This window comes from Musca autumnalis, unplaced genomic scaffold, assembly GCF_047663935.1.
Source record: "Musca autumnalis isolate F117 unplaced genomic scaffold, ASM4766393v1 scaffold_4, whole genome shotgun sequence".
Lineage (NCBI taxonomy): Eukaryota > Metazoa > Arthropoda > Insecta > Diptera > Muscidae > Musca > Musca autumnalis.
In genome coordinates this window covers 50,919,723-50,938,980 of record NW_027411977.1, presented here as the reverse complement: position 1 = coordinate 50,938,980, position 19,258 = coordinate 50,919,723, and the positions used below count along the sequence as shown (strand labels likewise).

At 36.9% G+C, this 19,258-nt stretch overlaps 1 protein-coding gene across 1 annotated transcript in view; it reads left to right on the top strand.

Moving 5' to 3' along the window:
* The window catches only part of NT1 (Neurotrophin 1), a 59,423-nt gene extending 41,929 nt beyond the window's left edge, over positions 1–17,494 (top strand). Inside the window, exons 2-7 of the mRNA XM_073987958.1 lie at positions 6,125–6,567; positions 6,630–7,813; positions 15,610–15,738; positions 15,792–15,941; positions 16,171–16,843; positions 16,929–17,494. Of these exons, the coding sequence (XP_073844059.1) occupies positions 6,130–6,567; positions 6,630–7,813; positions 15,610–15,738; positions 15,792–15,941; positions 16,171–16,843; positions 16,929–17,360 (3,006 nt within the window). The 5' untranslated portion in view covers positions 6,125–6,129 and the 3' untranslated portion in view covers positions 17,361–17,494. The remainder of the gene's footprint in view (positions 1–6,124; positions 6,568–6,629; positions 7,814–15,609; positions 15,739–15,791; positions 15,942–16,170; positions 16,844–16,928) is intronic.
* The last annotated feature ends 1,764 nt before the right edge of the window (positions 17,495–19,258 follow it).

Genomic DNA, 19,258 nt, shown 5'->3' with positions numbered 1-19,258 from the left:
CGCCCAAAAAATCTGGTACAAGAACCTACTTTACATCATTGGTACAAGAAGCTACTTTACATCTTCTGCCATTGACAGGTTTTGCTTTCAGAAGCGGAGATATTTCCATAAGAACATCACGTTCAATTTTTTCCACATTAGTTTTTTGCCCATTCCGACCCTTGAATAGTATATGACCACCAGCAAAATCAATAGCCTTCCTCCTCTCTGTGACCCTTCGTAACGATCCGATCAATTTTGCGACCTGTAACGTGATTACAAAAAAAATGGAAAAATGGGATAAATTAGCGATTATTGCTATGTCTCCGTTGTTTGACCACCTAGGCCAACCTACCTTGCATCATTGCAAAGATGGGATTTTCTACTTTCATAGTTAGACTTTGCATTTGGAAGGTCCCCAACCTAAGCTGTGATATTTGTCATTACAACTAAAATCCCGGAAGATGAAAAATTGAGTTGGATTAGCGACTATTGCGATATCTCCGTTGTTTGACCACCTACAAAAAAATAAAGAAATAAATGTTTCAACATTTGTTTTGTATTTTTATTTGGGACTTTATCTTAAGTATTTCATAAAAGCTTGGGATTTTTGATTTTGAAAATGTTTTAGCTGTTATTGTACCAGGCGGACAATAAACTAACTAAATTGATGATAAAAACTACAGCCAAATATTGAAGTGTATTTTCTTCAGAATATGATTATTTAAATATGAAGCAGGGTTTGGATTTGATATAATTAGTGGTTAAAACTATCGCGGGCACAAAAAAACTTCGTTCAGTAATACGCACTAATTCTGGTGCACTAATTGCTAAACCATTCTTTAAATCGCAAGACATCAAAACAAATGTTTATAAATTTATTATTTATTATTTTTTTTTTTTTTGTAAAATAGAAAATGTTTCACACTGAACAGTGGTGGCACTTACATGGGAAGGTGTGACAAAAATACTTCTAAATGCTATATCGAACTGAAAATTGTTATCAATGGGTCATAGTGGCCTAAAAACACTCTACGTAAAATATTGGGGTCCTCGGTCCAAAATTTCGCGTGGTTCCCATGAAACGAATCATCTTGAATTTAAGTCTTTTACTGTTACCAAGACATTGTTCAACCAATTTTGCTGTAATCCGGTACCAGGGGTTATTATTGCATTGTAAGCTTCCCAACGAAAAATTGTCAATACTGGTCCATGATTTGGTTTACTCCACTATGATTTATATATCGATTTATTTGAGCAGATGTCAACCAAATATTCTAAGCGACTATGTTCTTATAATAATCTCAGACTTCAGAACACCATCTTATAAAGAAATGTCATATCGGTCCACTTTTGACCATAGCTTCCAATAGGGTTACTATCCTTTTCTTGGTACTTTATATAATTTAACCACATTTGTCTGCAGAATTACTTGTAATAATGTATTTTTAGTTCTCAATGCGGGGAAAAATGTCTACTTTTTAGCGTGGTCCAACATTAGGGTGTCCCAAAAATAAAATAAGTTATTTGTTAAAGTGAATACCCCCAATTTTTTCGCGAGTTTTTATTACAGCTCTAAATTACCATGACCATTGAAATCGCTAGTAGCACAAAAAATATTATATTGAAACTATATGTAAGATAGGATAATAAAATTACTTAAAAATATTCAAAAAAATGTAAATTCAGTAACTAAAAAAGGAGTTAAACTTTTGGTCATAACTGCCAAAAGCGCAAATTTCCGCAAAAAGTCTATACAGTTTTGAAATCTACAGGCGTTAGGCTTCAATTTGGTACTAGTGGCCATTCTTGCGAATTTTTGGAAAGTAACTTAAACTTTAAGGAAATCCATACATCTATATTAAATATTTTAATTTTGACCGGTATTGTAACCAAAATATATGGCAACCCTTGCCATTTAGAGGACTTTTCATAACTAGAAAAATGAAGCTAAGGCAATTTACTAAATGATTCAACCTAAGCTAAGGCGTTTATAATAGTCTTTTGTTTCATAAATTTGATAAATTTTGTATTAACGCTTTTTCTCCTTAAGAACCGCGAAAATGCAAAAAATAAGTTGAGTTTCGAAAAATTTGGAATGTTTTGAAGCGATTTGCATTTTTAAATTTTTAAAACGATGTCTTGAATTTTTCGAATTTTGTCGTTGGGCGCATTCATTGTGCGTTGTGATAGAGGAAGACATTCATTGCGCGTGTTGGATGTACGACACAATATGGAATTTGAACATCGGTAAGTTGCAATCACAACAGATAGCCACAATATATTCCACTCAACCGGCCTGAATGTTTAATGAAAGCACTCCTCGTTCCGGTGGCAAATATTGTCCACTCCATTCAAACAGTCGCAAAATCCATATTTGAATTCCGGAGACTGAAACAAGAAGAATGTGGCATATAAAGCTACTCTACAATCAGTAGCAATGCGTAGCGCACGAAAGAGGTATCGGGAGAAAAGGATAGAAGAGAGAAGTCTTTTCCGCAGAAAAAGAGAGAAATGGAAAAGCGGGAGTGTAAAAATCGAGGTGTACGCGTGCCCGAAAATTCTTCCAAAAAGTGAAACATCAAACTGTTGACTTTGGTGTAGACACACCCTCCTGTAGAGAGAGAGCAAGGAAATTTGATAACGGATACAGATAGTGTGCTCAAGATATAAAAGGATACTGTTGGTATTCAATATCATGGAAGACTATGGATACCACAGATCCATTTCCGAAGATGGTATTGAATGTATACTGCCCGGCCACTGAATGTATGTATGAATGTATATACCGGCTGAAAAAGGCAGCCGAACTGTTCAAAACCGGAGGCGATACGCTGATAAAGTGCATGCACCGACTGGAACTTGAGTATCCTGTGTTCCGTCCCCAAGAAAGGAGATAAGACGGTGTGCTCTAGCTATAGGGGCATACGTCTGTTCCCTGTTGCTTTTAAGATAGTGTCAGGTATAGTGTGTGCGCGACTAAAGTCCATGGTCAAGGAAATAATTGAGCCATACCAATGGGACTTTATACCTGGCGAATCCACAATTGACCAGATATTTACCCTGCGGCAAATCCTGGAAAAGATCCAACAGATGCGGATCATACAATCTTATTGTCGATTATTAAGTAGTTTTCGACCGTCCTTAACGTTTAAAGGTATTGCAAGTCATGTCTGAATTTGATATCTCCGCAAAGCTTATTCCGCTTTGTAATATGACTTTAACTGATACCCCGTCCAACAGTGTCACGGCCGTGGCCAAAAATTGTCAAAACCAAGTACTTCGGAATACAAATTTGTTGATGAGTATTGATAGGCGACATTTTAATTTGAAGGAATTTGAATTATGGTATTGATTTGTCAAGTAGTTTTGTTCATGTGAAGGTTCAAACCCGATAATTGTTCGAAATATGCATGTTTGTCCTTATTTTACTAAAATTAATATGCTCCAATATTTTCATCTTTAAAGTGATTTATGGTTCTAAAATAAATTTTTACAATTGCTTTGGATGTAATAAATAGTGGTCATATGGTGTCGATTTTGAGAACCAAATTTGGGTGGGGAAAAAATTGTATAAAAATGTATATCGATATTATTCGCTGTTTGAGTTGTGAAGTACTTCAAATATATAAATATGTCAGCTGCAGAGGTTTGCAGGCGAACATGTTATTTCTCTTTTTCAGTGACCACCTCATAAGGGAGTTACCCCCTTTTTATACCCTCCACCATAGGATGGGGGTATATTAAGTTTGTCACTACGTTTGTAACTACTCGAAATAATCATTGTAGACCCCACAAAGTATATATATTCTTGATCAGCGTGCAATTCTACATCGATATAGCCATGTCCGTCCGTCTGTCCGTCTGTGGAAATCACTCTAGCGTCCGAACGGATCGACGTAGGTTGATGAAATTTTGGGAAAATATGTTATATTTACGTAGAACTTTTGGTATTGAAAGCGGGCTATGTAGGTCCACGCTTTCGAATAGCCCCCATACAAAATGACGCGTGACGCGTCGTCATTTTAAGGAATTTTTAAGATATTTGGCCCATTTTACCACCGAATTGGTTGTAATTTGGTACTCTGTGTCTCTAGAGGCCTAAAAATATTCCTACCAAAGTTGGTCCACGTTTTGGCATAGCCCCCATATAAGGCCCCATATAAAGTACGCGTCATTTTAATATATTTTGAATGTATTAGGCCCATTTGACCACAGAAATGGGTGTAATTTGGTATTTTGTGTCTTTAGAGGCCAGAAAACATTCCTACCAAAGTTGGGTTATATAGGTCCACGTTTTGGTATAGCCCCCACATAAGGCCCCTTATAAAGTACGCGTCATTTTAATATATTTTGAATGTATTAGACCCATTTGACCAAAGAATCGGTTGTAACTTTGTATTTTGTGTTTCCAGAGGCTAAGAAACATTTCTACCATAAAATGTTTATATAGGTCCACGTGTTGATATAGCCCCCATAATACAATATCTCCCGATTTTCGATATTTTGAACGTTTTAGCCTCATTATCACACCGAGATGGCTGAAATTTGGTATTTAGTCTTCCTTAGGCGTATAAAACTTTCCCCCAGAAATTTGTAGGTATAGGTCCACGCCATCATATAGCCCCCATAGAACGGTACCTTCCGAATTTCGGTATTTTGAAGGTTGTGGCCACATTAATCCACCGAAATGTCTGAAATTTGTGGTGGAGGGTATAAAAAGTTCGGCCCGACCAAACTTAACGCTTTTCTTACTTGTTTATATAAATGTGTTGCTGCGTCCTCTAAAGTTCGAAAACGAATGGACCGATCATAAGATATGATGATGGCCTTTGGAAGAGAGACTTTTAAAAATAAAAATGTTTTAAAAAAAATGGTAAACAAACAGCCAAAGCCAACATTAAATTTTTTACAAAAATTGGTCGTTTTTGTCCACTAATCGGTCTAAAAACGTTTTTAAAGAAAAATTTACATATTTGAAGACAAGAGTTCTATGTATTCAATAAGCCCACAAAAAATATTAAAACTGAACACCAAATTTCAGACATTTCGGGTGAATATTGGGGGCACAACCTTCAAAATAACGAAAATCGTTAGGTAAAGTTCCATGGGGGCTATATGAAGGCGAGGACCTACACTAACAGATTTTAGGTGGAGAGTTATAAACCCCCAACGAAGACTAAATACCAATTTTCAGCCATTCCCGAATGATAGTGAGGCGAAACCCTTCAAAATACCGAAAATCGGAAGTTACCGTCCTTTGGGAGTGGACATATACCGACAAATTTCAAGGGTAAAGTTTTGTACCCCCAACGAGAACCATGAAAACCATGGTCCGTTCGAGAGTTATCGTGCGCACCAGCCAGACAGACGGACGGACATTGCTAAATCAACTCCAATTTTTCTGAAACACATTTCGTCAAAACATACTTGGCGTCTAAAACCATTATTTCGATGAGGTACCCTTTCTAGCCTAAAGGCTGAGGGTATAAAAGCCGCATGACGGTACACGTAGAACTAAAAGGCCAAGTCTTCGATGAAGTAAAGAAGTGAAAGACGAGATCGGAAAACACGTTATTACAAATTGAAAAAAAGAAAGAAAGAGATAGAAATGTATATATTTTTATTTTTACTGCTGTAACGTTCTATGAGGGCTATATCAAAATGTGGACCTGAGCCGACAATTCTTTGTTGGAATATGGATTATGTGACTAAAACGTTCAAAATTACCCAATTCACACCCCACGCCCCTTGTATGGGGCGATATCAAAACATAAACTTGTACCGACAATTCTCTATCGAAATATTTTATACCCCAACAGACTATAAATACTAAAAAAATAATTTTAGTCTTTTCGGTTGGGTAATGTGTCAGAAATTTTCAAAATACCGAAAATCGGTATTAGATCATTAGGATCGCCGATTCTGTTATTGCCTTTTTACAGTCACAGGGTGAGAATATATCTCTGCCGGCAGAGCTAACTGATGCTTTTTTACCTGTTTGTGTTATTTCGACAGACTCTGTATTGGCGTACGGAATTGCCGGGACAACTTTAGGTAGAATTTTCCATTACGTTCACCATAAAACTGCACTTTTCTTCATACTGATTAAAATTATAATCTGATTCCCTTTGTTTATTTCCAGTCACCATGAAAATGGGCCAATCATTACGGTGCCTGTTTTGGGCAATCCTTTATTGTGTACTGTATTTAGTCAGTGCATCGGATGAAGATCTGATGGATTTTGATTTCGGCGATTTGAAAGAAATTGATTGGAATTATGAAAATAATAACAGTCAAGAAATGCTGAAAAAGGCCACAACTGCAACAAAAGAGAATTCGATAACATTTGACGATGATATCGATTTTTTGGAAGAAGATGATGATCAAGTGCATCGTTTCGATTGGCGTGAAAAAATGCTAAGAACTGCATTGTCTAAAGCTTTGACCAATAAAGTGGTAAGACAAAAATTCATTGAAGTTATGCCGATATTAAGGGTTTTATCGAAACAACAAAAACTTGCATTATCGGCATTAATTACGGCGCAATTTAGTGCCAAAAAAGGAAATGAATTGAGGTTGGACCAGGTGAGTGTTGTGAAAAAATAATATCGTATCGAATTAATGATTTTTGATTTTTTTTCTTCTAGGTCCGCATGATGTTTGGTGATGACAAAAGCCTTATCCTGCCCGTTGTCTATGATATTGCCAATTTGGTAAAGAATTCCGCCAAGAAATACATTGAATTCGATTATAGCATCCAGGATTTGGCCAATTTTGGTAAATCCAAAACCACCTCGGATAGAAGAAAATTGGATTTAAATTCCAAGGAATTATTGGAGGAAGAAAATAATGAGGGAATTGGTACTTTGCCATATACCGCTGATATGTCAAAGGAAGCAGAAGAACAAGAAGAAGAGGATGATATGGAAGATTTTATGGAAGACATGCCTGAAGAATTTCTAGACCCCATGGAAATCAATAAAGAATTACAAATTGTGGAGAATGGTAAAAAGAACAACACTTTACAAACTGTAGAACCAGAGAAACCAGAAGAAAAAGAAACAAGTGTAGAAAATGCAAATGATGAAGATGAGGAAGCTGATGCGGATGCTGCTGATGTCATTGTAGATGATCCACTAAAAATAAATCATGAATTACAAAAAGATGTTCCCACATTGGAATTGCTTAAGGGAAATATTCCAACATTAAATGAAGCAAAAGACACAAAACAGAAGGCGACAAGCACTACAACACCGGCTCCCCTCAGGCGCACAAGAAGAGCCACTGAAAATGGTGCATTTGTACACAAACTGGTTAGATCGGTACCTGTTTCGGTGAATGAAGCCGATTTACAAAGAGGTTTAGCTGGCCGCACGTTAAAACTTAACACCACTGCTTTCGCCACACCAAAAGAAACAACGTTATCACCCCCCTCTGCTACCACCACCACCAATTCTGATAAAGAACAAGAAACCAAAGAAGAGAGGGAAGAAGATGCACCTTTAGAATCCTATCAATTAGTAGAAGATTTGGCTTTTGCCAGTCTAAATGGTTCAGAAATTCTCCTAACTGATGATGAACCTCAGCAGAGGGATGATTCACCAAATCTGGCAGAACCTCAAGATGAACTATTACCCACGCCCGAAGAATTAATAGCTGGACCACGTTATCGCGTATCCGGTAACAAATTAATGCGTCCCGCCATCGCCAAGGGTAAACGTGTGCCGGCTAATGTGCGTGTACGTCCTAAACAGGGTAGTGGTGTCACAGCGCCTAAGAAATGCGAACGTTTTACAGCGTCAATGTGCATACGAACTGAAGATTATCCCATGTAAGCTATGAAGTAACAAAACAAAAGAGTTGGATGCCAGGGTTTTATGGTTTTATGGAATGATATTTTATTTTGGGGTTTATTTATTTAATTTTTTTCTTTTAATTTTAAGTTAAATTAGTAGCTAGTTGCATTTTCTTTTTTTGTAAGTTTTCTTATGCAACTAATTGAGATTAATTTTTTATTATATTTATTTTGATTTTATATGCTTTGGTTTTCTGAAAAAAAAAATAGTTGGTGGAAATATTGTATAATGTAATTTGTTAAAGTTACAGGGTAGACGAGTCCCAGTGGGCAGAAAATACTCAATTTATGAACATCAAAGTTTTAATGTACTCCCACCGATCGTCCCAACCGTTCTCAGGCTGTTGAAGAGTGAATACTTGTACTTGTTCCACAAACACCTCATAAGGGACAAGGGAGACTTCCCTCATATCAATGAGTGCACCCCGATTCATATTAGCTCAATGATATGGGACCTACAGTTTATCGCCGAGTACGAACGGCGTGTCTAAGACACCACTTCTGTAGAGAAGTTTTACATGGCTGAAATACTCAGGAAATGTCGCCAACATTACTGAGGGGTATTTTGCCACCGTTGAAAAGTGTTTTGATGTTGCCTGTCCGGGGAATCGAACCCACGACCTTATGTGTGCAAGGCGGGTGTGCATACCATTGCACCACGGTGGCAACCGAAGCGTGAATATATTCCATAAAATTATCTGGCATATCTCCTACATAGTGTAGCCATGCCTCGGGTACCGCTGCCACAAATGTTGAAAATTGTTCGTTTAATTAGTAACAACGATAACTCTAGAAGGCAGTAACCGATTTCGAGATTTCTTTTGAAACTGTAAAACCGCCAAAAATTGCGAAATCTATTACATGATAATCGATTATGCGATTTTCCCTCCAGACAAAAGTCGACAACGATTTTTAGACTTTTGACTGAAAAAAGTCTATTAAAAAGCCTTTTCCAAACAACATTTTGCATAAGGTTGTTTAAGGACAATATTTTGAATAAGGTTGTCCATCAGGTTAAGTTAGGTTAAGTCTTTGCTTCCAGAGATATTGGCCCAAAAGCTGTAGAACCCTGCGGCCACCAAATAAATAAGTCAAAAGCACTATAACTTACAAATTGAGTATCTGGGTTTGCAGAAGCTCTATGCATTGTTGAATTTCTTCAAAACGTGCATCAAATTCCATGAAGTTCTATACCGAAAGAATCTTCGGGTACCTACCTCACACAAGTTCAAAATTTTCGCTTAAGTACAGTTTAAAGGGCTGTTCGAGGATTATTTCGCAATTTTTACCGAAAGTACACTTTGCTGTCATGGTATGTATCGTCCATGTTTCCAGAAAATCTCTAAAAAATATACAGTAACCAACTGACGAGGATGGCGGGCCGTGGAGGAAGCACCTCAATTTACAATGAAAATCTGCATTCTACTGCTGAAACAGTTGGGTAAACAGGGAGTTGAGTATCTTACCAAAGTTTTCAACCTGTCGCTAGCCACTAACATAGTGCTCGATGTCTGGCACATATGCAGGCAGATAAGGATGTCAGCAAAGGTTAATCGTACTGATCGATTTCACCTTTGTCGCCCGTAGCAAAGACTCTTGAGGCTTTACTTCTCCTCTGCGTCAGAATTAGTAAGCAACAGGACAATACAAAAGCGATTTAAGCCATATCATACAATAGGACTAAACCAGAACAAGTCGTGCAATGGGAGAGTGTTGGTGACTTATCATAGACTTTGATACTGTTATATACTGTTCCGGCCAAAAAAAAATTTTTCTCAAAAATTTCCAAAAAATGTACATGAAGTAATAGAAAACAAGCTAGCAAGTCCATATTTATATTAGGCAATTTTCCTTGCGGCAATTGTCAGTTTGTTGGGGAGAGAGGTGAGGCGTCTCAACACCCTCTCTCACCGACAAACTGAGACTTGCTGCAAGTAAACTTGCTTAATATAAATTGGAACTAAGGGATAAAAATGAAAATATAGTCGGTTGTATCGTTAAGCTTGAAGTATCTAAAAAATGATTTGTTTTCGTTTTAAAAACTACTCAAAATCGTAAGGATAATCGTTGATTTTGAGTGGTCCATTTTATAACGAATTATTGGAGTTTTTAATAGTTATTTTTGTTATCCGATGGTACGAACCCTGATGTATGTGCTTAGAAATATTTGAATCTGGGTTACAGTTATGTAGAACAACTAAATATGTTTTGGAACCTTTTTCACGTGTATTTTTATACCCTCCAATATAGTATCGAGGGTATATTAAGTTTTTTTTTCTGTTTGAAACACATCGAACTTATGATTTGCGACCATATAAAGTATATATATATTCTTGATCAGGATAAAATTCTAGGACGATCTAGCCTCGCCCGTCTGTCTGTTGTAATCAAATTTTGCACCAGAGTGTATTTTTTCCTTAGGCAGGCCAAGTTCGAAGATGGGCTATATAGGTACACGTTGTGGTATAGCCCCCATATAACGGTACCGCACAATTTAAGGTATTTTGAGAATTTTAGCTACTTCAAATTGGCACTTGGAGTTTCAAGTGGTCAATAAACTTCTCCACTAAAAATTGCCAAGATAGGTCCACCTTTGGATACCTCCCGATTTAAGGTATTTTGTGGCTTTTAGCTAAATTTACTGACCAAATTAGCTGAAATTTTATATTTGATGTTTCCAATGACCAAACAAATTCTCTACCACTATATAGGTCTACGTTTTGGTATAGCCCCCATATAACGGTACCTCCCTATTTAAGGTATTTTGGGTATTTTAGCTAAATTTTTTAACCGAACTAACTGTATTTGACATTTAAAGTTCTCAGTGGACCCAAAACCACTCCACCAAAAATCGTCAATACAGGTCCATGTTTTGGAATAGCCTCCATATAACGGTACCGCCCGATTTTCTGTATTTTGAGGATATTAGCTACAATTTTTAACCGAACTATAATTAGACTCTTGAAGTTGTCAGTGGTCACGGAACTTCTCCACCAAAAATCGTTAACATAGGCCCATGTTTTGGTATAGCCCTCCATATAAAGGCGACCCCCGATTTCGGTATTTTGAGGATATTTGCTTCAATTTTTAACCGAACTAGCTGTAGTTTGACTCTTGAGGTTTTCAGTGGTCCACCAAAAATCGTTAACATAGGTCCATTTTGTGGTATAGCCCCCATATAACGGTACCCCCTATTTTTGTTATTTTGAGGATTTTTGCTACATTTTTTTGACAGATAGCATTTGAGGTTGTCAGTGGTCCCGAAACTTCTCCACTAAAAATATGTAAATTTTTTGGTGTAGCCCCTCGCAATTTTCGGTATTTTGAGGATTTTAGCTACAGTTTTTAACCGAACTAGCTGTAATTTGACATTTAAACCAAACTCTACGTATCGTAATATTTTGTCTAAACTTAGTTTAAGTTCGAACAGTGGTGGTTCTGTAAAGTGGTGTGAACGATAACTCTCGAATGGTGCAATTGATTTTGCCTAAACTTTACACGTCGTATTATTCATTCCAGATATAGATCGGGTTCGAATATAGACTATATCGGTCCACTCCTTCGGGTACCTCCCACACAGGTTTAAGAGTTCTTACAATTACAATTACAATGTTTTTCTTGCGCAAGTTCGTACTTCCTGAGATATAAGGTCCAAGAAACCCTGACGGCAACTAAACAAAGTGAAAAGTCCACAAGATAATTCTAGCATAGATCCATTTTTGGTATAGCCCCCATATAACGCCCTCCCCCCCCCCCCCCCTATTTTTGTTATTTTGAGGATTTTTTGCTACATTTTTGACCGAACTAGCTGACATTTGAGGTTCTCAGTGGTCTCGAAACTTATCCAACAAAAATCGTCCACATAGGTCAACTTTTTTGTTCTGCCCCTATAGAACGTTACCTCGCAATTTTCGGTATTTTTGAGGATTTTAGCTACAGTTTTTAAACGAACTATCTGTAATTAGACATTTGAAGTGTTTAGAGGTCCCATATATACCCCATATAAAGGTACGAACAGATTGAAGAACTTTATATACAATCTTTGACCTAATTTAGGCATTTGGGTTATTCATGGTCGAACAATTTGTGCACCTAACAGGAAAGTAATTATTCCATTTTAGTTCCGAATATTTTATAGTGGAGGGTACTAAAAGTTCGGCCCGAACTTAATGTTTTTTACTAGTTTTAATTAATCCTTTTTAATAGGATATAACTGAAAAGTTCAACGGGGTTCAACTTTTCTAATGGTACACAAACTTAGAGGAGCTCTCGAACTATCAATTTCTTAATAGATTAATTGCGACCAACTGCGACGTTGGGAAATAGTCCCCATATAAAAGTAACACCCGATTTTATGTATTGCCATGATTTTACCTACAATAATCCACCGATTTAGCTAAAATTGAAATATATACTTTTCTACGAGTAAAATATTTCATTACCAAAAATTTTCAGTATACATATGTTCACGTTTTGATATAGCTCCCACATAACGGTAACTCCCATTTTAAGGGCAACAAGGTTTAAACAAACTAGCTGAAAATTGACATTTTGGGATCTTAGTGATCCCTCAGTAATAACAGATCAAATGAAGATCTGTTATTTCATTGAGTTACAAAAATTGCACCTCTATGGAACTTTTTTTTGGCAGGGATGCTCCACCCTCACTAAAATCTCAAACGTCTCCTCCAAATTGCATAGCTCAATCTTCATCCTTTTAGAAGATATAGATTTTTGATACAAAAAAACCATTTTGGACACACTGCGTGGAATTCTCGAACGTGGAATTCTCGAACAAGAAGTTCAAGCCCTGTAGAGTGAAAAAGGGAAAACGGGGTGGTGTTATACAGCTTATCCTGTACTTTTCCTGTATTCCACCCCCTGCAGGCGGATGATTGTACGATCTTGATGTCAGGTACTTTCCCTGATGCCATTTCATCGATCTTACTACCTTTCTCCGCACAAGAAATAGGCAATGCAAATATTCACCATTAAATCAGCGCCCCTCTTTTCAACACAACGACTGCGGATATTATCATTCAGCTGAATGTCCACTTGCTTCCCCAAGATTTTAAGGGTCACATTCAATAGTATGTTCACATCGTCTGAGTTTGCCACTACTACCTACGATAAGCTTAGATGTAGGATCAAGGTCCTCGAGTTCCTAGCCGACAGTACTTACGGTGCAGATGAAAAAACTATGTTGACAACATAAAACGCGATAAGTCGGTCTATATAAGGGATGGAAAAATATTCAAACCAGTCATATTATTATAAGACATAAGACCGCACGGCTCACTGCACCACTTCTCCTGTCCTGCCAAGTAGCTTTGTTGTTGCAACCCGTTGGAGCAGCCACATAGAGATAGAGATACAGATTAAGCAAATATATCATTTAAACGTTTTCGCAGTCAGCAATATTGGGATCTTTTTAGCCTTCGTCTTGGTTGTTTTCATAAATATATATTTTTCCGCGGAAAGAGATTATTTATAACCTAGACCACCCTAGTAAGGGGTATTATGTGTTGTGCATTTGTATGTAAAATACAAAAGGAAACGAGATAACCCCATGGTTACTTTTGACTACTCATACCATAGCTCATAGTGAGTTGATTTATACATATCCGTCCTATTCGGGTGATAATTGAAGATGGTTATTTTCCTGTCCAAAGGACGAACGGCATTTCTTTTGATAAGAATTGGTTCATATTTGGATATACTTATGTAGCTCCCATAGATATTTTCACCCGACTTCATGTAAGGTTTTATTGAAGCATAAAGGAACAACTAGCATCCTTTCGTTTATGAAGAAGTCTAAATACTAAATTTCTCAATTTCTGTAGAACAATGCGGCTAACCTTCGAAATATCGAAATTCGGGAGGTACCGTTCAATGGTGGTTACACCACCATGAAGATATATACCGTCAAATTTCTGGCGGAAAGAAGGCTTAATACCAAATTTCCGATGTGGCTAAAACCTTCAAAATACCGAAAATCAAGAGGTACGCTTCTATGGGGGATATAGGAAGGCGTGGACATATACTGATAAATCTCTTCAGGTATATATTAAAACCATATGGAAGACTAAATATCAAATGTCAGTCATTTCGGTGGGATATTGACGTCACAACCTTAAGAATTACAAAAATCGGGAGGTACAGTTATATGGGAGCTATATCAAAACTTGTGCCTATAACGACGAATTTCAGTCGAAAAGGTTTTTACCTCCAACGTAGCCAAATACAGAATTTTATCGGTGGATTGCTGTGGCCACAGCCATCAAAATACCGAAAATCGGGAGGTGCCGTTGTATGGGGGCTATATGAAGGCGTGATCTTATTCCAACAAATTTTTCAGCTATTTCAGTGTAATATTGAAGCCACAACCTTCAAAATACCGAAAATACTGGGGCTAGCGTTCTATGGGGGCTATATGAAGGCGTGGACCTATATCTACAAATTTCAGATGTAAAGTTCTATACCCCAACGAAGACTAAATATCAAATTTCAGCCATGTCGGTGTGAAAATGAGGCTAAAAACTTTAAAATACCGAAAATAGGGAGGTATCATTCTATGGAGGCTATATCAAAACGTGGGCCGATATTGCCCATTTGCAATACCAATCACCCTAGGGGTAATATAAATTTCTTTACCAGATTACAAAGCTCTATCTTAAAAATTGTGACCTCTAACTTGATTTTAACAGACGGGCGGACGGACATGGTTATATCGACTTAGAATTTTTACCCTGTTCAAAAATATATATACTTTATAGGGTCTCCGATGAATATTTTGATGTTTTACAAACGGAATGACAAATTTAATTATACCCTTCAAATATGGTGGAGGGTATAGAACTGCACAAAATTATAATTAAATTGCTTAGGATTTGTATATAGCTCCCATATACATATTTTCGTACCACGTTGATCCTTCTTATTTTTGATCCGATTTAGCCAAATTTCTAAATTCCTACCAGTAAGTCATTTTTTAAATACACTTGTCGATAACTCTATTTTTGTTATGCTTGTAGATGCTTGTAGATATTTTGCAAGCTTATCAAGTATTATTCACGGAAGAGCCATTTAGGATGTAGTACATACATATGTATTTCTGTACACATTTTTAGGTGATTACTGATTCTACTGTAAGCCCTAATGTGTTTTGAAGTAAAATTTTGCAAAGATGTATGAGAAATTTTCATTTTGGAGGGTCGCGCTTCCTGCGAACAAATGTGGCCAGCTCGAAGAAATACCACTTGATTTTATATTAATACAATATTTCTATTATTTTTTTTTCATAAAATCAAAGCATATTATTATTTATTAGTTTTAACTAATTCTGTAAAATCATCCTAGCACTGCCTTGACTTTTTTGGTATATACATATATTTAAGTTTAAACATAATATTATTTGTAAGTACAAAACTACACCCTCTCCATTTAAGTTAAATGAAAATAAACAAGTTTTATTTTAAGTAAAATAATTTTGTAAATTATTGTGTAAATTTTTTTTGGCATATATTAAGAAGGTTATGTGGGAAATGCAATTCAAACTCCAAACTACTCCCCCCCAACCAAAAAAAAAAATCCCATGAACCCTTCAGCTTTTATTAACTGGGCAAGTGGTGGTTCAGCTACCAATGGCACTGCACTGCAAATAAAAATACAACAAAAGATAAACACCCGGTAAAGGTTTCTGGTTTGAATAGTTTAAGAAAATATTGTTTTAAAATTGTTGGCGTTTCTTTAAATTTATTTGAATAAACCAGGGAACAGATAATGGGTAGCATTAGAAGGCATCGAAATGCAATGACTGCCCTTTTGGCTGAATATACTGATAAACCCTCTAGCGCGGATTTGGGTGATGATTTTGAGGATTTCAACGTGGGAAAGAAAAGGTAAGTGAATCTGACTTAATAAAGAGCTTTAATATTATTTGCTTGTTATGTAGGCGCCAAGACACCAATGAGGTTCATGCTGGATTATGTCAAAGTATTGTACGTTATGCTCGACCTCAAAAGGCTCGCTCAGCTTCGGGTGAATGGAAATTTATTGTGAATACAGGCAAGCATACGCAGACCTTGAGATTAGAGAAATGCACGTAAGTAGAAGAAATATGTTTATTATTTTTTAAGCAGTCATTGAAGATACATTTGGTTATTGGTTGGATTTTGCGAACATATTCATAGCCAGCAGATTTAAAAGTTAAAAAGGGAATCATATATGAAATTTTTGTGTTCACAGTCTCCAAAAATCCAACCAATAACAAAAAATAACTTGTTGTAATGACCCATAAAATGTTAATCGCTCTTCTCTCCTTCTTTCTACAGAAATCCCCAAGAAACCTGTTCATACTTGTCGTCCAATTACAAATCGTATTGTTCGCAAGTTTACAACTATCATCGTTTACTCAGCTGGGACAAGATGCGTGGCCTTCACGTTGACATTTTTAAAGTGCCCACCTGCTGCTCTTGCCAAATCAATGGCATACGGCAACAACAATTTGCCGCTGCTTTGGGTTCATTCACGAAAAAAGATTTCACTCCTGTTTCCCACAAACCACAAGAAGCCTATCGCCCAGAAACTTTTGACTATACAGAGGACGATGAGGAAGAAGAAGATGATGATGATTTGGCATTTAATATTCGTAATTATCACCATTACAAACATGACACAAGCTACGATGCCAATGAATTATTATCGGGTGGCAGTAATAAAATTAAGACCAAAGTTCCCAGCCCCACGGTTGGATCTTATCTTAGCCCACCCGATAATGATGAATTCGGACAGTATCCCTACAAATTAACACGTGATTCAAGCAATATTTTCAAACCTTCTGCGCCAGGTCCCTCATTGTCTTCATCTGCAACCTCATCTTCCTCTTCAGGTTCGTCGAACAAAATTTTACGTGACTTGGCCCGTCGCCGACCTCACAAAAGCTTTAACAGCGAATATCAAACGGATTTGGAATTTTCACCCAGTGAACAGCATGCCGAAAGAGAGGTAAACGTTTTTGGCACACCCAATGGCAAGCAAGATCGTACCCAACAAACTAAAACTAAACCTCTCTATTCTGTTATCCATACAGGCGGTAGCAACGACAGCACTACGGCCATCACCTCCAGCACCGGAACCATTCGTGCCCACACACCCGAAACATTACACCATGTCCCAAACACAGGACAGCCACAGCCACGCCCTGATACCAATGCCCACCAAAAGTCCCCAACAATCTCGCATACCGGCAACAGCGCCCCAAACTCCCTATCAACAGAGGCTACCAGTGATGGAGCAGCACTACTCGAATCATCAGTACTCAGCCATACACCAACACCAGCCATCCGTACAGCATCACTACCAACCCATTACTACACCCATGCTGCAGGAGGCCCACCCAAGTCCAAGCCAAGGTTACGCATCACGGGAACGAAATCGACATCCACCACAACAGCGACTACGATCCCAGAAACGACCGAATACTCTGAGACGTCACCGAAGCTCAAGGTTTTACCGTCTATAACTTCGGATGTTTTTCGCAATACCTACAAGGCCAAATTGAATTTGACTTCGTATTATCCACCAACAGCAGCAACCAGCAGCTCAACAAAATCGTCTTCTTCGTCGTCTTCATCAAACCCACCAAAACGTATTAATTACAGTTATCATCCCATTATTGACTTTTTTGAGTACAATCGGAAAATTCAAAATGTGGCCACCGAAAAACACCAGACCTCCACCACACCTGTAACATCTAAAACATCCACAACAGTTGCAACAAGACGTGTACGAATTACCACCAAACCTCCATATCATCTATCCTCGACTCAACTGTATGTACATAAAATACCCAATGCAGTACCGGCTACAATATATCAACAGCCTGAAACACCCACACAGCACACACATAATAACGAATATAAACAACAAAGGCAACAAAATGAGCGTAGAATTGGTTACGGTGCTGCTGGTGATGGTAGTAGAGTTACATCCCATTCTAGTAGATTTTTCCCCAATGATGGCCCAACATCAGATACGGCTTTTCGCTCTGTTCGCCCACAACAGCAGCAGCAGCAGGAAACAGAAGTTACTGATGTTTGGCATCCCGTAATTGTGGAAAATTTCTAAACTCCCATTTATCCCTCTGTTACTCTCTAGTGCTTTGCCTATTAATAATGCTGATCTTATTCTTTGAACTAACATTCTGTTCGTAGTTACTTGCCTGTGTTTTATTTCCTAATTATTTATTTATTTATTTTTCTATTATTTAATTTATTTATTTATTTAAATTATTTTAGTTCATTAAGCGAAAGCTTCCCGAATAAGTTTCTCATGTCAATAATTGTATGTGAGACTAAGTTTATATTTATAATATAAGCGTATTTGTAGTGGTTTAAGAAATATATTTTTTATACGTTCAATATTTGGAATAAATATTTAAAATATTTATTTTTTTGTAAAAACATATTTTTAGAAGTGAATTTCATTATTGGGGAGAAAATCGTCACGTGTTCTGAAGAACATAAGGGTTATGACTTTTCGACTATTATTCCTGCAGCAGGATGAATGAAGTTTTGCCTATTAAAGAATAAAATAGCGTTTATTACATTTAAGTTTTGAAATAGGTCACACACAGATCATTTTAAAATTATATTTTTATGAAAAGAATATTTTTTTGTTATCATATAAATCCAAATAGAATATAGTGTAAATTTGTATAACCTTTCTTATCCTCCACCAATTTCTACCCATTGAAAATCCGAAATATTTAGTTACAGTCACTACAGTTAATTAATCATTTAAAAGACTTCACATCGAACGGTATGGAATCTGAGAACTCGCAATAACTCTTTTATGGGGGCAATAATAAAACGTGTATTTATTAGGGTTATGACTTTTCGAAATTTTTTCTCAAAAATAACTTCCTGTAGCACGGATGAATGAACTTTTCAATATTAATCACTAAAATAACATTTATTCCATTGAAATATAAAAAAAGTTCACGTGCAAATAGAGTTAAAAAAATATTTTTTTTTGGAAAAAATGTATGAAATGAAAAATATTGTTCTCAAAAATGATTTCCTGTTGCACGAATGAATAAACGTAAGCCTAATCTAAAGTAACGTTTATTCCATTCAAATACTGAACAAGGTAGAAGGTGTTACCCGAAATTGGCCGGGTGGTATACATTCAATACCATCTTCTGGGATTGGATCTGTGGTATCTTCGTCGACTTCGCTACTATTGGATACGAACAGTTTGGAAAAATGCTCTCTCCATATCCTATCTGTATCATTTACCAGATTTTTTTACCAGATTTTCTTGCTGGTCTCTACAGGAGGATGTGCCAGTTACAAAGCAATCAGTTTGATGTTTCACTCTTTGGTAGAATGTTCGCACTTCATTCTGTCTCCTGTACAT